The 16,493-nt window shown below is 38.8% G+C and overlaps 1 protein-coding gene across 3 annotated transcripts in view; it reads left to right on the top strand.

Moving 5' to 3' along the window:
- Positions 1-16,493, top strand: part of USP31 (ubiquitin specific peptidase 31) — a 95,964-nt gene that overhangs the window by 28,334 nt on the left and 51,137 nt on the right. For 2 of the 3 annotated variants that reach the window (XM_082430940.1, XM_082430939.1), the window contains exon 2: positions 14,640-14,777. The exons of the other annotated variant lie outside the window; for it this stretch is intronic. In XM_082430940.1, coding sequence (XP_082287066.1) covers positions 14,640-14,777 — 138 coding nt within the window. The remainder of the gene's footprint in view (positions 1-14,639; positions 14,778-16,493) is intronic. 3 annotated transcript variants of the gene reach the window in all.

Raw genomic sequence — 16,493 nt, 5'->3', positions numbered from 1 at the left:
TTTTTTTTTTTTTTGGTAAAACTAGTTTGTGGGAAGTGTTATAAACTTCCATCAGGAAGCCTGTCATGTCTGGTCGTGTCTCTTGCATTGTTAGCAGTCGTCAATGGTTAGTCCTTGATCCATTAGTTCAATAAGGGTTGAAAAATGGTGATGTTTTAATTTTAACATTCCTTTTCACTTATTAGCTGGAGAACTTCTATAGAGACTCTCGCCCTTGTCAGTTGTTTGGTTATCCCAAAGTAAATTTGGAGAAGAAAGGCAAAATAAATACGTGGTGTTTTTTTCCCTTTATTTTCTGGATTTCAAAATAATTACTTGATTTCCAAATGTAGTTAGTGAATTTTTTTTGTTGTAACTGTATGAATTCATGGATTTAAATGCATATTTGATGTGTTTCAGTCAATTACAGTTATTAACCTTATTATGCCCAACTTGTCCCTCTTTTGGCCATTGGGACAAGTCGGCTACCAAGTCCTTTTGACACAATACTGCTAGTAGTCTGTGATGTTAAACCAATGTGGTATACAGTTAAATTGATTTGTTTCTTTTTGCTTTTGGTTTTGAAGAGTCGTTTTTTAAAATTTAGTTTTGTTGCATAATTATGTAAAAAATAAAATTCATTTGCCTGAAGTCAAATCTACAAAACAAGATCTGTTCAAAGAAGTCTAGTTACTCTCTGATTCCTATATGCTATTCCCTTTCTTGTTAAATTTTATGATTTATTCTTTCATTGTTTTAATATAAGCAAATACGTGTATTCATAATCTTCCTCTTATTCACATAAATAGTAGCACACCATACGTACATGATTTTCTTCTTCTTGCTTTTTTCTTATAGATAATATATGAGTGCTTACCATATGCCCTGCACAGTGGATTACTTTATGTATTCCTTATAACATTGTAAGGTAGATATACATATTATTATTTCTGTTTTACAGATGAAGAAACAGAGGCATTTCTACAGACCTTTAATTCTCTGATTCTCATTATTCCCCATAGTATCTGGTCCTGTCCTTTGTGTGCTTGTTCATGAGTGAATGAATGAGCAGCACCTCACTTTTGTAACTGCTTTACTTTGAGCAACGATGGGAGCAGAGGAAGGCTGTTTTTAAACTGTAGGAAAGGAAATTCAACCTTTTCTTTGAGGTCCATAGCTCTCTATAGCTGGAGAAGAACGCATAGTAGAAAGAACCTTTTTCCTGACCAGAGGTGGTCCCAGCAATTACAAAGATACATTAACTTGGAACATTCTTTAATGTTACCCTAAAATAAGAGTCCCTTTTTGACAGTGCAGTGACAGCTTGGTAAATCTCCCTCATTTTAGAGTCTTTATTCCACTGAAGTTATAATAAAGTAGGATAGCTAAAGAAAAGACAAACTCCTTTAAAAGCAGTAGCTCATGGGAAATAGCTACTAGTTAATGATTTCAGGATTTTAATAGTGACAGGAAGGAAGGAGGGTAGCCTCATTTCCCTGCAGGCAGGAGAGAAAGAGGAGCATTGGCAGCTTTTTATCTTATATCCAGCAGGAGGAAGGGTTAGCTAGGTTGGAGACCTGTTGGTCGTTACCCTTTGAGGCTCTCTTGTGACTTCAGGCAGCTGGTTAGGCTGTAGTGACTGCCCCACCCACTTCCTGGTGGTACCCAGTTCTCTCTCAGACTTCAGGCTGTCAGCATCAGAGGATAGTGCTGGGAGGAGGATGCGCACAGCCAGGGTGCCGGTCTGCTCCTTTCCTTTTGAAAATCTGTGAACCCATGAATTCTGAATTTAGTTAGAATCCTGGTATGGCTGAGATCTTGGGGTGGTCACTGAGCCTCAGTTTCCTTATTTTCCTTTGCATTGCCATGTGGTAATGTCAGCCTCACAGACTGTGGTGTTGAATAACCACTGGTTCCTTTACACCTAAGTAATGGAAACACTTTAGCAGGAAAAACCCACCAACCCAGCCTGTGAAAGCAAGCCTAGAACATAGGAAAGGGACCCTGGTAGGAAGAAGATGTGGAGGATCCTACACCACAGCTAAGTGCTGAAGAGAGATAAATGTGTTCCACCCCAGATTTTCTCTGGGTCTGGCCTTGTGACTGTAATTGTTTTGAGCTCGCCTTTGATGCATGTGTGCTGACCTCTTGAATTGCAGACTGTTTTTGAAAGGGTGGTATTTAAATCTGCAGTGTCACAGTGCTAGAGGACTCACTGAGGCATCTGTCCCCCAAGAGGGTATCTCTCACTATGATATATTCTGTGCCATTTAGTTGTCATTGTATGATCTTTCTTTTTGTTAATATTTATTTGTTTGTTTATTTATTTATGGCTGCTTTTGGAAGCCCCTGTATGATCTTTCTTGAGTAACACAGTAATAACCCATTCATCTGGCTTTTCGAGGGAATAAGTCTTTCATATAAGTTATATCCTCGATAATTATTTATTTAAATATCAAGTCTTTAAAAGTTTAACTTTTTTTTTTTTTTTGATAGATGGCTTGATATAGCATATTTTACACACTCACTTTCTCAGGGAGGGAATCCTGGGCATACTTTACGCTCTTTGGTGATTTAGAGTCTTTATTATGAGCATGATCTATTGCACTCTTCTTCTGTAATATGGAGGTTTCTTTGGGGCTAGTGGGACTATGTAGGACTTAATGAATGGTCCTGGCTTGCTATATTGTTTGAATTCTTATATCTGCTTTTTGTAATACTCCTTCTTGCTCCCTACCATCGTCCCTCAAGGTCCTTCCTTAGTTTTCTCTTGCTTTATCCTGTTTTACTTTATCCTGGGAGCCTATACCTCCTACTTCCTCATTCCTGCATTTTGCAGTTTCTAATCTGCTTCTAGTTAAGTAACCAGATAAATAGAATTGGCTCAAATAAGACTAAATATGCTGAGTTAGGGCCTGAGAATCTGGCTAAATTAAGAAACTTTAGGGTTTTCCTTTTTGAACTCAATTTTTAAGAACTTCAAAATAAAGTATGGCCTACATACAGAAAAATGCATAACATCATTAGTGTACAGCTCAATGAATAGTAAATCCTAATGTGATATTATATCACCCAGATCAAGAAATGGGTTGTCATTAGCACTTCAGAAGCTTCCTCTTTTGCCCCCTCCCAAACCTTACCGTCTCCCTCCTCCCCAAAGGTAACCACTTTCCTGGCTTCTAACACCATTGATTCGTTTTGCTTGGTTTTGAATTTTATTATGAGCGAAGTAAAAGTATATGTTCTTTTTAAAGAGAGCTTTATTGAGATACAATTTACATACCATATACTTCACCCATTTAAAGTGTATAATTCAGTGGTTTTTAGTATATTCACAGAGTTGTGCCTCCATCATCACAATTTTAGGCATTTTTATTATCCCCAAAGAAGCCCCATATCCATTAGCAGTCATTGTTCATTGCCCCCAACCTCCCAGTGCTAGATGTCCATTAATTTACTTCCTGTTTCTGTAGATTTTCCTATTCTGAACATTTCATATAAATGGAATCATACAACACATGGCCTTTTGCGTTTGGCTTCTTTCACTTAGCATGATGTTTTTCAAGGTTCATCATGTCATACCACGTATCATTCCCTTTTATGGCTGAAAAATATTCCATTATGTGAATATACCATATTTTGTTTATCCATTCATTTGTTGATTGACATTTGGATTGTCTCTGCTTTTTGCCTATTATGAGTAATGCTGCTATAAACATTCAGCTACAAATTTTTGTGTGGAAATATGTTTTTATTTCTCTTGGGTGTATACCTAGGAGTAAAATTGCAGGGTCATACGGTGACTCCATGTTTAACTTTGAGCAACTGCCCAACAGTTTTCCACAGCGGCTGCACCATTTTACTTTTCCACCAGCCATGTGTGAGGGTTCCAGTTTCTCTACATCCTTGTCAACAGTTGTTATTGTCTGTCTTCTGTTATAGCCATCTTAGTGGGTGTGGAGTGGCATCTCATTGTGTTTTTTATTTGCAGTAAGGAATCTTTTGTGTCTGGTTTCTTTTGTCAAAATTCATTATGAGTAACATCTATTTTGATAAGAGTAATATCTAAAATATTGTAGAAAACTTGGAAAATATGTAAAAGTTGAAAGAGGAAATTGAAAATGTAGAGAAGTTGTTTGGCATACTATTTTTTTTTCCTTTTGTGTATGCTTTAACATAACTGGGATCAAACTGTGTATATAGTTTTGCATTATGTGATTGTCTTTTCATATTGTATTAGTCATTTTTTCCACAAAAACTCTTTAGATCACTGTATGAAGGTACTGTAACCTTTTTTTGGATGGTTTCTGGTTGCAGTGAACATATTTTTTACATAAATCTTTCATTTTGACTATTTCTTTTGGATATTTAGAAGTGAAATTCCTTGGTCATTGTTCATCTATTTTGAAGGTTCTTAAATCATATTGTTACTTTATTTTACAGAAGGGTTGTGCCATTAGCAGTGTAAGAATGTCTATCATACCCCACTGTTGCAAAAAAGAAACCCTTAAGTTGATAAATGGAAAAGAGCATTTTATTGTTTTAATTTGCATTTTTTTGTTGATAGTGAGGTAGGACAGCTCCATTTGTTCTTTAAAGTGGGAGGATATCTATATGAGAGTAACATTTTGATAATTTAGGGAATTACCCTGTTTTGATTTCACAGATTTCTCTTGTTTGCTCTCTGTGTTTTCACACACACCCTTCCAGTTAGCTTTCACATTCTACAGGCAGATGAACAAGACCTGTACCAACCAACACTGGCCGAGATTGGGGCAGTCAGACCAGGTCTAGACTGGGAAGGTTCTAAGTTGCACTTTGCTAGGAAAAGCCTGGAGCCAGGATAAGCTGGAGGCTTGCACCTGTGCTAGTTGTCTGCTACCTGATTCTTTTTTTTTTTCAATTAAAAAAAATTAATTAATTTTTTTTGGCTGCATTGGGTCTTCGTTGCTGGGCACAGGCTTTCTCTAGTTGCGGTGAATGGGGGCTGCTCTCTTCGTTGTGGTGTACAGGCTTCTCATAGCGGTGGCTTTTCTTGTGGAGTACAGGCTCTAGGCGCGCAGGCTTCAGTAGTTGTGGCACGCGGGCTCAGTAGTTGTGGCTTGTGGGCTCTAGAGTGCAGGCTCAGTAGTTGTGGCACATGGGCTTAGTTGCTCTGTGGCATGTGGGATTTTCTCAGGCCGGGGGTCGAACCCATGTCCCCTGCGTTGATAGGCGGATTCCTAACCACTGCGCCACCAGGGAAGTCCCTGCTGCCTGATTCTTGTGGTGAGGGTTGGAAGAACTGGTGGAGGCCAGGACTGGTTTGGAGACTACACCTGTGTGCAGTTTACTAGTCAGCTTGGCTTAACTATCAAGCATGCACAGTGCTAGGTATGGAGAAGAGTGATATAGCAGGCCCATGACTTGAATGCTTCTTTAGCCAGTTAAAATTTATTTGGAGTGCTCTGGGTTTATGGCAATATGAATGCATATAATTTATAGAGAAACCTGCTGGATCTCTATCTGCTTATGAATAACATCTCTTGATTACTACTAATTGATGCTTTAGTTATCAAAATGCAATAACAGAATATTGATTCAAAGCAAGATAATTTCCAGAATACTTTGAATCCCTTTATAAAATTGTCAATTTGGTCAAAAACATTTTAGATCTGTTTATCATCAAATTCCAATATATTCAAAATCAAGAGGATGTATACTTTGCCAGTGAACGTACACACACTGATTATAGAAGAAGTAAATGCACGTTTGGCCTTGGAGTAGTTCAAGGCTTCACGCCTACCCCACTCCTTGTCTTTCCCACCCTATTTCACCTCCGATGACGTGTAGGTCCCTTTACTTCCACCCCAAAGAGGAGTGACACTCAGCCAAGAACATCATTGGCCCCTGTGCTGGTGAGCAGGGCCATGTGCTGAGTTCATAAGCCAAGCCCACGTTCCCCCTCTTCTTCCCTCCACTTGATCAAGAAGCTGATCCTGCTATTCTTTTTTTCTCTTACTAGGTTTAAGCTTTCACCTCCCACCTGGCAAGCCAGGGAGGCCTAAAAAGGCCCCTGATGGGTGGCTATAGGCATAAATTCTTTTTTTCTTTCTCTTTGCCTAATTTTTCTTTGATGCTGGCTGCTTTTTCCCCCAGTGGTAAGATCCAAAGGTTGATTTGGGCTTCAGGTTTGGGATTAATATAGGCAGAAAACTTTGATTTAAGGCTCCCTAGGTCTGTCTAGCAGAGAAAAAAATTCTTAGCATAGTGCATCCTGACTCTCAGGGATTTGAGGCCAAAACTTCAGCTAGAAATAAGGTCTGTTTTTGTTTGTTTTTTTGTCAGCCCTGTTTTCTTTGCATAAGATTTGGGTTCCTTGGTCAGAAATACTAGGGTATGCTATCATAAGATCACCCTTACGTACCACTTGGTTATCATTATCAATAAATTCATTTTAGAAAACATGGAAAATACTGAAATGTGTAAACAAGAAAAAGAAAACTCACCCAAAATATGCCACTTTAAGATAATGACTGTTAATGTTTTGGTGTATATTTACAAGGATAAAAAACAAAAAGGTCTTTAAAAATGTTTTTTAAAAGTTTGAAATCAAGTTCATACGTAGTTTTGTATCTTCTTTCCACTTTATTTTATTACGTATTTATTTCTTTGAATTTTCTAAAACTCTCAAACATTTGTAATGTTCCATGGTAGGAATATATAATAATTTCTTAGATATTTAGATGGCTTTTCCAGTTTTTCTGTTTTGAGTTTTAACTGCTGAAGATTATTACACTTCCCGTATGATGACCTTTTAGTCACATCAGGGCTGGGTGTTTGCTTTTTTGATTGTGTTGGTAGTTAGCCAAAATTCCCCGTCTTAAAAAAAAAAAAAGCTTTTAAAAAGCACTATTTTACTGTAGTTGGGAAGAATCTTAGATTGTGTAGGAAGATGTCAAGGAGACTAAAAAGAAGACACTCTTGAGTTACTTGATTGTATACATAAACATATTTTGGTGACCCAAGCTGACTTTGGAGTTGGCTAGGCTTGGCCAGTTAGAGTGTTCTGGGAGGGATGGACGGCATCAGAATCATCTCCACCAGCAGAACAGCTTGAGCATTATAAGGTGAACACTCCCCTTTACATTTGTTGATGAGAGACAGATGCAGCTCTCCAAGGGATGGTGGTCGACTCTCTCTGGTTTCCTTTCTCTAGCATCCTGGGACACTCAGACAGGGTATAGTTCTTCACGTGCTGCACCTTGATTTTCTGACATAGTCCGAATTCCTCCTTATTTCTCGAATAATAACATTTCACTTAGATAAACTGCATTTTTGTTTCTGGGCCATGTTTCAGTCATAGGAAAAAATGCAAATTATAACAAAACAAACACTGATTAACAAGGATTTATTTAAAAGCAAATGAACTCCCAGAAGCCTCAGGCTTGGTGCAGCTGTAGTTCAGTCTCCAACACATGTTTTGTGTCTGCATTGAGAATGGCGTTCAGAATGAAGAACCTCAAGCCCTACGTGATCCTGAGTTGTAGAAGGGAAAAAATCATCTATTGAACAAAATGATTATGGGCAAAAATATTTTAAGGCCGTTTTAATCAGATGAGGTTGAAGAATAGAGGTAACTATGGACAAGTTACTTCACTTTACTGAGCCCAAGGTTTTTTTATCTGTAAATAGTGATGTTAATACTTAACAGCCTAGGGAATTTCTGGGGATTCATTTTATAGGAAATGACACCTATAAACAATTAGTATAAAGCCTGATACATTACAGGCACTCAAATATTAACTTATTGTTATTCTTTGTGTCAAGTATTTTATTCACTAGGCTTGGGGGAAATAACATTGAATAAGACATTCCTGATCACTGTCTAGTGGTGGAGACAGATACAAGATTATATATTCTGGTGATTTGAATAAAATGTAATAACTGATATAATACAGTTATGACAGAAGAGCCTCCCATAAGTTTGAATGCTTTTGGAACTGAAACTTAAGAGTTTTTCCGATGTAGCATGCTCTTTCTCAGTCGCAGCTTCACATTAGAAATAGAATTGTGAAAAAAGAAAATCACATTTGACAAAAAACTAGTGATGATCAGGTCCCACCATAGACCTAATTAAATCAGCATCTCTGGGCTGCTGCCGTGCATGGTTTTTATTTAAAAAAAAAAAATTTCCCCAGGTGATTCTAATGTGCAGCCAAGGGTCAAGAGCCAATGCTTTAGATACTTTCTTCTCTTTTTCTTTGGTGTTTTCCAGGATTATACTATACCATAGGATAATTCCTTGCTTTTTACTTGACTTTTGAAACTTACATAATGGCAGGTGTTGAGAGTTTAAAATGCTTTTGTGATCTCATTAAAGCCTCACTATGATAAATTTAGAAAAGTATTATCATCCCTATTTTGCAGAAAAGGTAGCCGAGGCTCAGAAAAACTACACCTTAAGTAAAGGGTAGACTTAAGCCAGGGTATTCAGAATCCAGTCTTTCTGTTTCTATTGCATTTCTAGCAGAAACTTCCAACCACTGTTTAAATACTTAAAGGTCTCCTCTTGCTGCTATGTTTTCCACTGATACAGCTTTATGATCTGTTGAGAAATCTTTGCTCATTGTTCATCTGGCTGAACCACTTGTGTATTTCTTTTTATATTTCTTCCTTTTATTCTGGCTCTAACGCTCTTGACCATACTTCCACCCTTAGCTATAATTTCTTGAAATGCAGTAGCCATTTTTCAATCCTTTTTTTAGTTTTTTTCTTTTATAAAAGAATATACCCTTTCCTATTTTTTATTTCAGCGGTGAGTCCCTGCCACCAAGTCTTTGTGGTATATATGAATTTGTTTAATACTGAAAACTAATCTTATAACTGCAAATATCCGTTGTTGTCCAAATCTGTTTTAGTTCCTGAGTTTGGATCTTGAGAACTTGGATATAAGGGACACCTGTACTTGAGGTAACCTTTGTTCAGTTCTCTGTCTGGAAGGATCAAGGAGCTCTGTATCAGAATAACTCACTTTTCCCTGTGGCCAGACATGAACACACGAACAGGTTGTGTGTGGTGTTCTCTACTCTTCTTCCCGAGTTGTGTTTCCATCCTGGAAGGAAACTTCTTTCCCATTGCTTCCTTCCTTTTCTGTCTTTCTCCTCTCCCACCAGGGTCCCAGCTCCATCTTGCTGAGGAAGGAGGCGGGGGCAGTGCATTTGGGAGATGGGAGTGGAGGGCATTCTAGGCATAGGGAAAGTGTGTGAAAGTCTGGAGGCCTTACTGTCTCTTTCAAGGGCCCATAGTTGCCACGGCTGGCTAGTACTGAGGGCCTCTCTGCCTCATATGTACTGTTATGTGAACAGACCTCCCCACCAGAGGTGACAATAAAAGGAGGAAAGGCTGAATGAAAGTCACAGAGAGCCCCGTTGAGTGTGGCTGTGTTCTGTACCCTGGCATGGAATTCTGTTGTATAGACACCTTATCACTGTTTTTTATGGGTCATATCTGATTTTACAGTATTCATCCATTTGTACCAATTTCATCCACTATGTTTTTACATAATTATTCTTCATCAACTTAGGTGTCCAGAAAGTCAAATACAAGAGATGAAGCTTTTCTCAAGACAAGTGCTTATCATTCTGTTCTTTCCAGCACAGTCCAGGAACCAAGTTTCACTTTTAGATACCATCTATGAACCCAGCTGTTTTTTTTTTTTTTTTTTTTACACTTCATCTTTCTCTTAAGATGTAAATATATTGTCCTCCCAAGTCCTTCTGTTCTTTCCCAGAATCACTGAAAATAAATTCTACATTCCTTCTGGCATAGAATCAAGGAAAGTGAGTGATGATTTGGTTTGATGCGTTTTGGCAAGCCACCCTTTCCCCAAAAGAGTAAGCCAACTCCTGATCAGTGATGTCAGACCGATACTGCCGTGTCCATTCCCCATGGAAGGAAATCACCAATAGCCATCACTTTGTCATCTTCTTGGAGTCAGGTAAAGGATATCTTGAACCAGTTACTGTCTTTTTGCTGGAGCCCAGGATTCTGCTGCTTCTGTACTAGGGCTCTGTGGAAAGAAAGAACCTCATGTCTAGTTTTATAGCTCCAGTTGGATAGATTTCATTCTTTTCCTTTTCTGGACCATGCTTCCAACTCATTTTTTTTCCCCTTTAAGGGGAAAAAAAAAGTTCTCTGTTGTTCTAGTCCTTAAGGTTTTATTTGAAGGGTAAAAAGAAATTTTATGAGGCTTGAAGGCCCTACAGATGTGTTTGATTTTTTCTTTATAGTAACTAGATGTTAGGGATCATCCTGAATGGAAAATTAGAATGATGGTTACACTTATTTGTAATAGGATGTAAAGGATTTAAAGCAACAGATTCAGTTTAATGTTTTTACAAACCAGAATCATACCCAAATTCTATAAAATAGACACAGATGTGTAAGGTTAATTTTAAGAAGGTTCTTCTCTATTTTTCATAGAAGTGACAAATTTAATTTTAAATGATTTCTCAGATTGTAGCAATGCTTATATTTACAGATGACATATTCTAGTGATAATCAACTTTTAAAAAAACTGCAAAAATACGGAAGTATTCATTTTAGGACATCAAATAAGCCAAGATTTATTAGGAAGAAAAAATCATAAAAGACAAACCAAAGCAGTGTCAGATGCGGCCCAAAAGAAAAACCAAATCACTTGCTGGGACTCTAGGGGCAGAGCTTGGGTGAAGATATGGGATGCCAGGGTCTCTGTGGTGGTCCAGCTCAACTGCTTCATTGTATGACCAGGAGTCAGGTTTGGTGAGTTACCTAAGATAACCATCTGTGTGTGGCAGAGCCATGCTTGAGCCCAGGTTTCTTGACTCCTACTGTGTTTCTTCCTTCTGTAACACACGCTAAAGGATGGTTACTAGGTTATTCTGTGTTATGGTTTGTCTGGGGAAGAAGTAAAATAAATAGTCCCTTGGGTCTCTGCAGTGGGAAGAAGTCACCATTGTGAAGGGAAAAAGGAGCCTTTGTGTTGTGTATGTTCAGTGAGGTTTCCTTTAAAATTTCATTTAGTTTGAGATATAGTGATTTAGGGTGGGGTTGACCCAGAGCAGTTTTGGCCCTAGTTACAGAGGGTTGTGGAAGTCCTGTTGCTTGTTTAGTCGTGCCCAGCAAGAATCTTGTTGAGCAGCTTCAGCACAGCACCTTTTACAGAGTGATTGGAGGATAAATGCTGGATGAGTTGAAGTGATAGTGGCAGGAAGCATAAATCAGATTTAATGCAATCCTGATAAAGAACTGAATGTTGTCTCCACCCTGAATTTGGTGGCCACCGTGCATAAAATATCTGCTTTGACACGAAAAGAAGCATTTGATTTCAGCTAATTTGTTTCTTAGGATACATATACTGAGAACTACCTCTCCCTCCCCTTTGGGAGTAAATAAGGGAGAGGGTCCTGAACAGAAGCTTGTTATGCTTCTAGCATTTTGTATGCCCCAACTATATGCCATGAGATTTGTCTTTACCCTTGCTGTACCTAAAACTTCCTCTTGGCAATTGGCCTCTGCTTCCTCCGCAAAACAAACAAAGGTTCCCTGCCTTCCTGTCTATAACTTCTCTGAATCCATAACTATCCTTACCTCCTTCTCTTCTGTCTCTCTTACCTCCTGTTTAAGATAGTTCCTCTACCTCTTTTCTGAATCCTTCCTTCTCCCGTTACTGAAGAATCCTCTTTCTTCAAATATCTCCTTTCTGTTAGCTTCTGCCCTCAGCACTTAAATTCCTCTGTCCTGTAGGTGCCCCCTCCAGAGAGTTACAGCATCTTTTCTTCCTGCCTTTTATAACCAAGCTTCCTGTATATGAAGAGTGGTCTAATTGTAACCATTCAATTTCCTTACCTTTTCTTCTCCTTTAGCCTCTTTGATCAGTGTCACTGAAATTGCACAGGCAATCAATCTCTTAATTTGCAATTCCAAAGGACCCATCTCTGTGCTTGTCTTACTTGACTTTTCTGTGGTGGTTTACATCCTTGTTTCCATCTCCTTGGAGGTTTCTTCTCCGTCAGCTTGTGTGATGCCACTCTCTTCTGGCTGCTACCTCTTATCTTCTTCTTGGGCTTCTTTTCTGTGACTTGTCCCTTCTATAATATTCTGCCCCAGCTGCCTCCTTTTCTCATTAAATGTTCCCCATTTCCTCTGTGCTCATATGATAGGTGTATGTGCTCTGATTTAACTTTCCAGCTCAGATCTCTTTCCTGAGCACCAGACCTAACCTCACTTGAGATCCTGTAGGTACCTCAAACTCAACATGTTCAAAGCTCTGCAGTCCCCAGTCTCTTCCTCAGTTCCTGATTTTATTATGCACCAAAGTCTGAAACTAAAAACCTTGGTGTCATCCCCGATTTCTTCTTTATATCACTCAATATAGTGTCACCAGTCATCTCTTTCTCTTCCATCCTGAATCAGCCAGAGGTTTACCTGCTAGTGCTGATGATGTTTTTTTTTTACTGATCCATTTTTCTTTGCTAGGAGGTCTCTTTCTTCTGTAGCTCACTTTCTTCCGCTCTTCATGCCAATGGCTTTAGTTTTGATTCTCCTAAATGAGAACATAATCATGGCCGCAAGCCAAACCATTTCAAGATGGAGTAAGATGTCAAGTATATAAAGTGCTACAGGGAGAATGAGAAAGGTGAAGACTGAGAAAGAAGAAATTAGATTTGGTGATGAGGGTGGCGTCTGACCTCTGGGGTAAGTTTTGTAGTGTAGTGAAGACTTTTGCCCACACCCACTCTGCCTTTTGTGTACCTGTTTCTGAGGTGGCACCCAAGTGGTATCCTTCAAGTCACTTGAAATCTTGTTTGTTACCAGGGTCCTTTCTCTCCCTTGTTCACTTCGTTCAGTTAGTGAGTTTTGCCAATGACACTTGTATATTCTCATTTGCGTTGCTTTGATTTTTTCCTCCTTAAATTCAAATTTTGTAGATCATCTTTTTGTTATTCACATCTAATTGATCATCATGTTGTGATGGTTCTTCATAATTAAAAATGTATCCCTTCTTTTCATCTCTGTTATCATTAATTGGAAAATACAATGGACAGTTACTGGTTCTTTGGCTTACTTTGTCATTCTTCAACTTTTAATACTATTGATCACTCTCTCCTTCGTAGCTCTCTTCTCTTGACTCTTGGGACTCCATTCTCTTGATTTTCTTGCCACATCTTTGATGGCCTTTTCTTAGGCTTCTTTTAGGGCCCCCTAAATATAGAAGTTCTCTGGATTCTGTCCTCTGGCTTAATCTCTCATGATCTTGTCTGGGCAGTCTTAGCCGTACTCATGATTTCAAGTACCACCCATCTGTTGACTCCCAAATCTTTGTCCTGAGCGCAGACTCTTCCACTGAGTGCCAGATCTGTTTTTTTTTAGTTGTTTGCCAGGTACTTCCATTTGGAGGTTCCACAGAACTTCAGATATAGTGGATTCTAGTGGGAACTCATCATCCTCTTTTCCAGACTTGTTCCTTTTTTATTTTGTCTTGATGAAGGGAACCACCAGTGGCCCATCATCCAGATAAGACACCTGAATGACATTAATGCCTCCGTCCTCACTTTCCACATTCATTAGGTCACAAATCCTATTGATTCTACTGCCCAATTTTGAAATCTCTCTCAAATTTGCTCTCACAGACTTAGTTTAGACCCTTATTGTTTCTTGCCTGATCGTTTCATTTGTCTCCTAACTGCTCTCTCTTTGTGCAGTTGTCTCCCCTCCTTTCTCCCTACTTCCGAATCCAATACTCATAGCTAAAATTTGAGTGCTTATTATATATCATTTACATGTGAAATGTTTTATATGCATTCTCACTTAACCATCACACTAAATCATTATATCCTTTTTACTTTGGAGCAGAGTAGGCCAGGCCTCACAAATAGTGGTAGGACAGAGAGATGTGAATTCAGGCTATATGCTCCAGAGCCCATAATCTTAATGTTAATTAACCAGTTCACCTACAGCCTTTCGTGGCCACCCCTCTTTGCATACTCTAGTTTGGAAGCAAGTCACTGCCACAGTCCATATTCAAGGTTGTGGGGCGGGGTGGGGGGGTTAAGGTCCAACTCCTGGAGGGGGGATTATTGACATAAATTATTCAGAATTCTTCTTTAAGGAAGATTTGTCTCTTCCCACTTATTTATTCACTCAGTCATTTACCTTACGTAGACTTGGTTATTTTATACTTTGGTTTATAATCTAATACTATGATACTTATTTAACCAATTCTCATTTTTTTTCTTTTACTTTTTAAAAAGTTGAGGTATAATTGACATATAACATTAGTTTCAGGTTAACAACATAATGATTTGATATTTATAACAATTCTCATTTTTAAGATGTTCAAGTTATTACCAGTTTTTTGCTGTTAGTGAATGAATATCTTAGAAGTCTTGGCATGCTGTTTTGATGGTTTCCTTTACATATATTCCTAAAAGTAGGATTGTTGGGTAGGTGCATTTAAAAGTTTTTGGTACATGAATGAGGTTTTTACATTGAGCATCTGTTTTCATATTTGCTGTCTTTCCAGGAAGTACTCTCTAACACCCTTGAGATCTTGTGTTCCTCTTTGGGATTATGAATAGTTTATCTTTAAAGCCAGGAACTCACAACTATTCATGCTGATTTATTTACCTGTGTAGAGTATTGTGTCAAAGAATGCACTGCAATATCGGGGAAATTCCCAGCATGACGCCCAGGAGTTTCTGCTGTGGCTTTTGGACCGAGTTCATGAAGACCTCAATCATGCTGTGAAGCAGAGTGGCCAGCCTCCTCTGAAGGTAAGGGCGCTCCCTCAGGGCAGTCAGGGAGCAGTGAGTGGCTGCGGCACAGGCCACCGGTGAACGAGTGAACCTAGTGAGGAGTGAGTGTAGATTCTTCCTCCAAACCTCCTCTGAGGAGTTGTTGCAGTTTGCAGTTAGTTAATATAGTGAAATTGACTAAGCTCTGGGTGAGTATAAAATTCATGGATACTTAGAGACTATTTCCCCTGTTTACCACTGTGCTGGCAGTGTCAGATAGGAGCTTACACTCTCATGAGAGGGGACACATTTGCATGTATGACTAGCTTTAGACTGACATTAAGGGATTCCATCTCACTGAACTGTTTTTAAAGCAGAAATTTGCTTTCTATTCCAATGAGACATAGTCTATAGATCATTGGAATGTGAATACACAATCAAAAAGGAAATGTATTGATGTCTCTGCTGTTAGGATTAGATTTGAGTGTAGCAACTGAACCCTTAGAATATACTTACTGAGAAACAGTGATTCATTCTCAGTTTTTATTTATGGAATCTTAGTATGATGGGTAAAGTGATTTATATAATGGAAATACAGTGTTCTCCTCTCACAGCTTTAAAAATTTTTGATAATTCTTTTCTGTACCTCAAATTTTATTTTATTTTACTTTTTTATTATTTTTTTAATATCTTTATTGGAGTATAATTGCTTTACAGTGTTGTGTTAGTTTCTGCTGTACAACAAAGTGAATCAGCTATATGTATACATATATCCGCATATCCCCTCCTTCTTGAGCCTCCCTCCCACCCTCCCAATCCCACCCCTCTAGGACGTCACAAAACATCGAGTTGATCTCCCTGTGCTATGCAGCAGCTTCCCACTAGCCATCCATTTTACATTTGGTAGTGTATATATGTCAGTGCTACTCTCTCACTTCGTCCCAGCTTCCCCTTCCCCCCCGTGTCCGCAAGTCCATTCTCTGTGTCTGCGTCTTTATTCCTGCCCTGCCACTAGGTTCATCAGTACCGCTTTTTTAGATTCCATATATATGCGTTAGCATACGGTATTTGTTTTTCTCTTTCTGACTTACTTCACTCTGTATGACAGACTCTAGGTCCATCCACCTCCTTACAAATAACTCAATTTTGTTCCTTTTTGTGGCTGAGTAATATTCCATTGTATGCATGTGTCACATCTTCTGTATCCATTCATCTGTCGATGGACATTTAGGTTGCTTCCATGTCCTGGCGATTGTAAATAGTGCTGCAGTGAACATTGTGTATACCTCAAGTTTTAAATTTCTAGTTTTGGTAAGTTGTTAAAAGTATTCTGATTCAAGGTCCTTTGTGCCTGAACATTCTGTACTATCATATGACTATATGCTTGCTGCTGACTTTCCCACCAGATTGAGACGTACTCAAGGTCAGGCACTGTGTCTTATTATCTTTGTATCTTAATGCCCTTTGCATTGCTCTCTGCACGTGGTAGCTGATGCCCAATAACTGTGAGGGGGAGGGACATGAAAAGGTTAAGTAAAATGTGAAGTAGAATGATTAGGCCCAAATAAGCAGCAGAGGTAATAGGTGCCAGACAAAAAATTCTCTTTAGGCAGGGGAGGAATTGGTACTTTTGAATAGTTGGGATTATTTCCTGGAAGAGGTTGGAGGGGGCCCTTTGAGAGTTGGAGGGGGATTGGAGCACTCTGGGAAGGACTTCCCGACTGCCTGGATGGGGTGGAGAGACGGATAAGCACT

Source organism: Balaenoptera physalus (assembly GCF_965194825.1).
Source record: "Balaenoptera physalus genome assembly, chromosome: 16".
NCBI lineage: Eukaryota > Metazoa > Chordata > Mammalia > Artiodactyla > Balaenopteridae > Balaenoptera > Balaenoptera physalus.
Note: the sequence above shows the minus strand (reverse complement) of the source record. Positions and strands in the feature narration are given on the sequence as shown.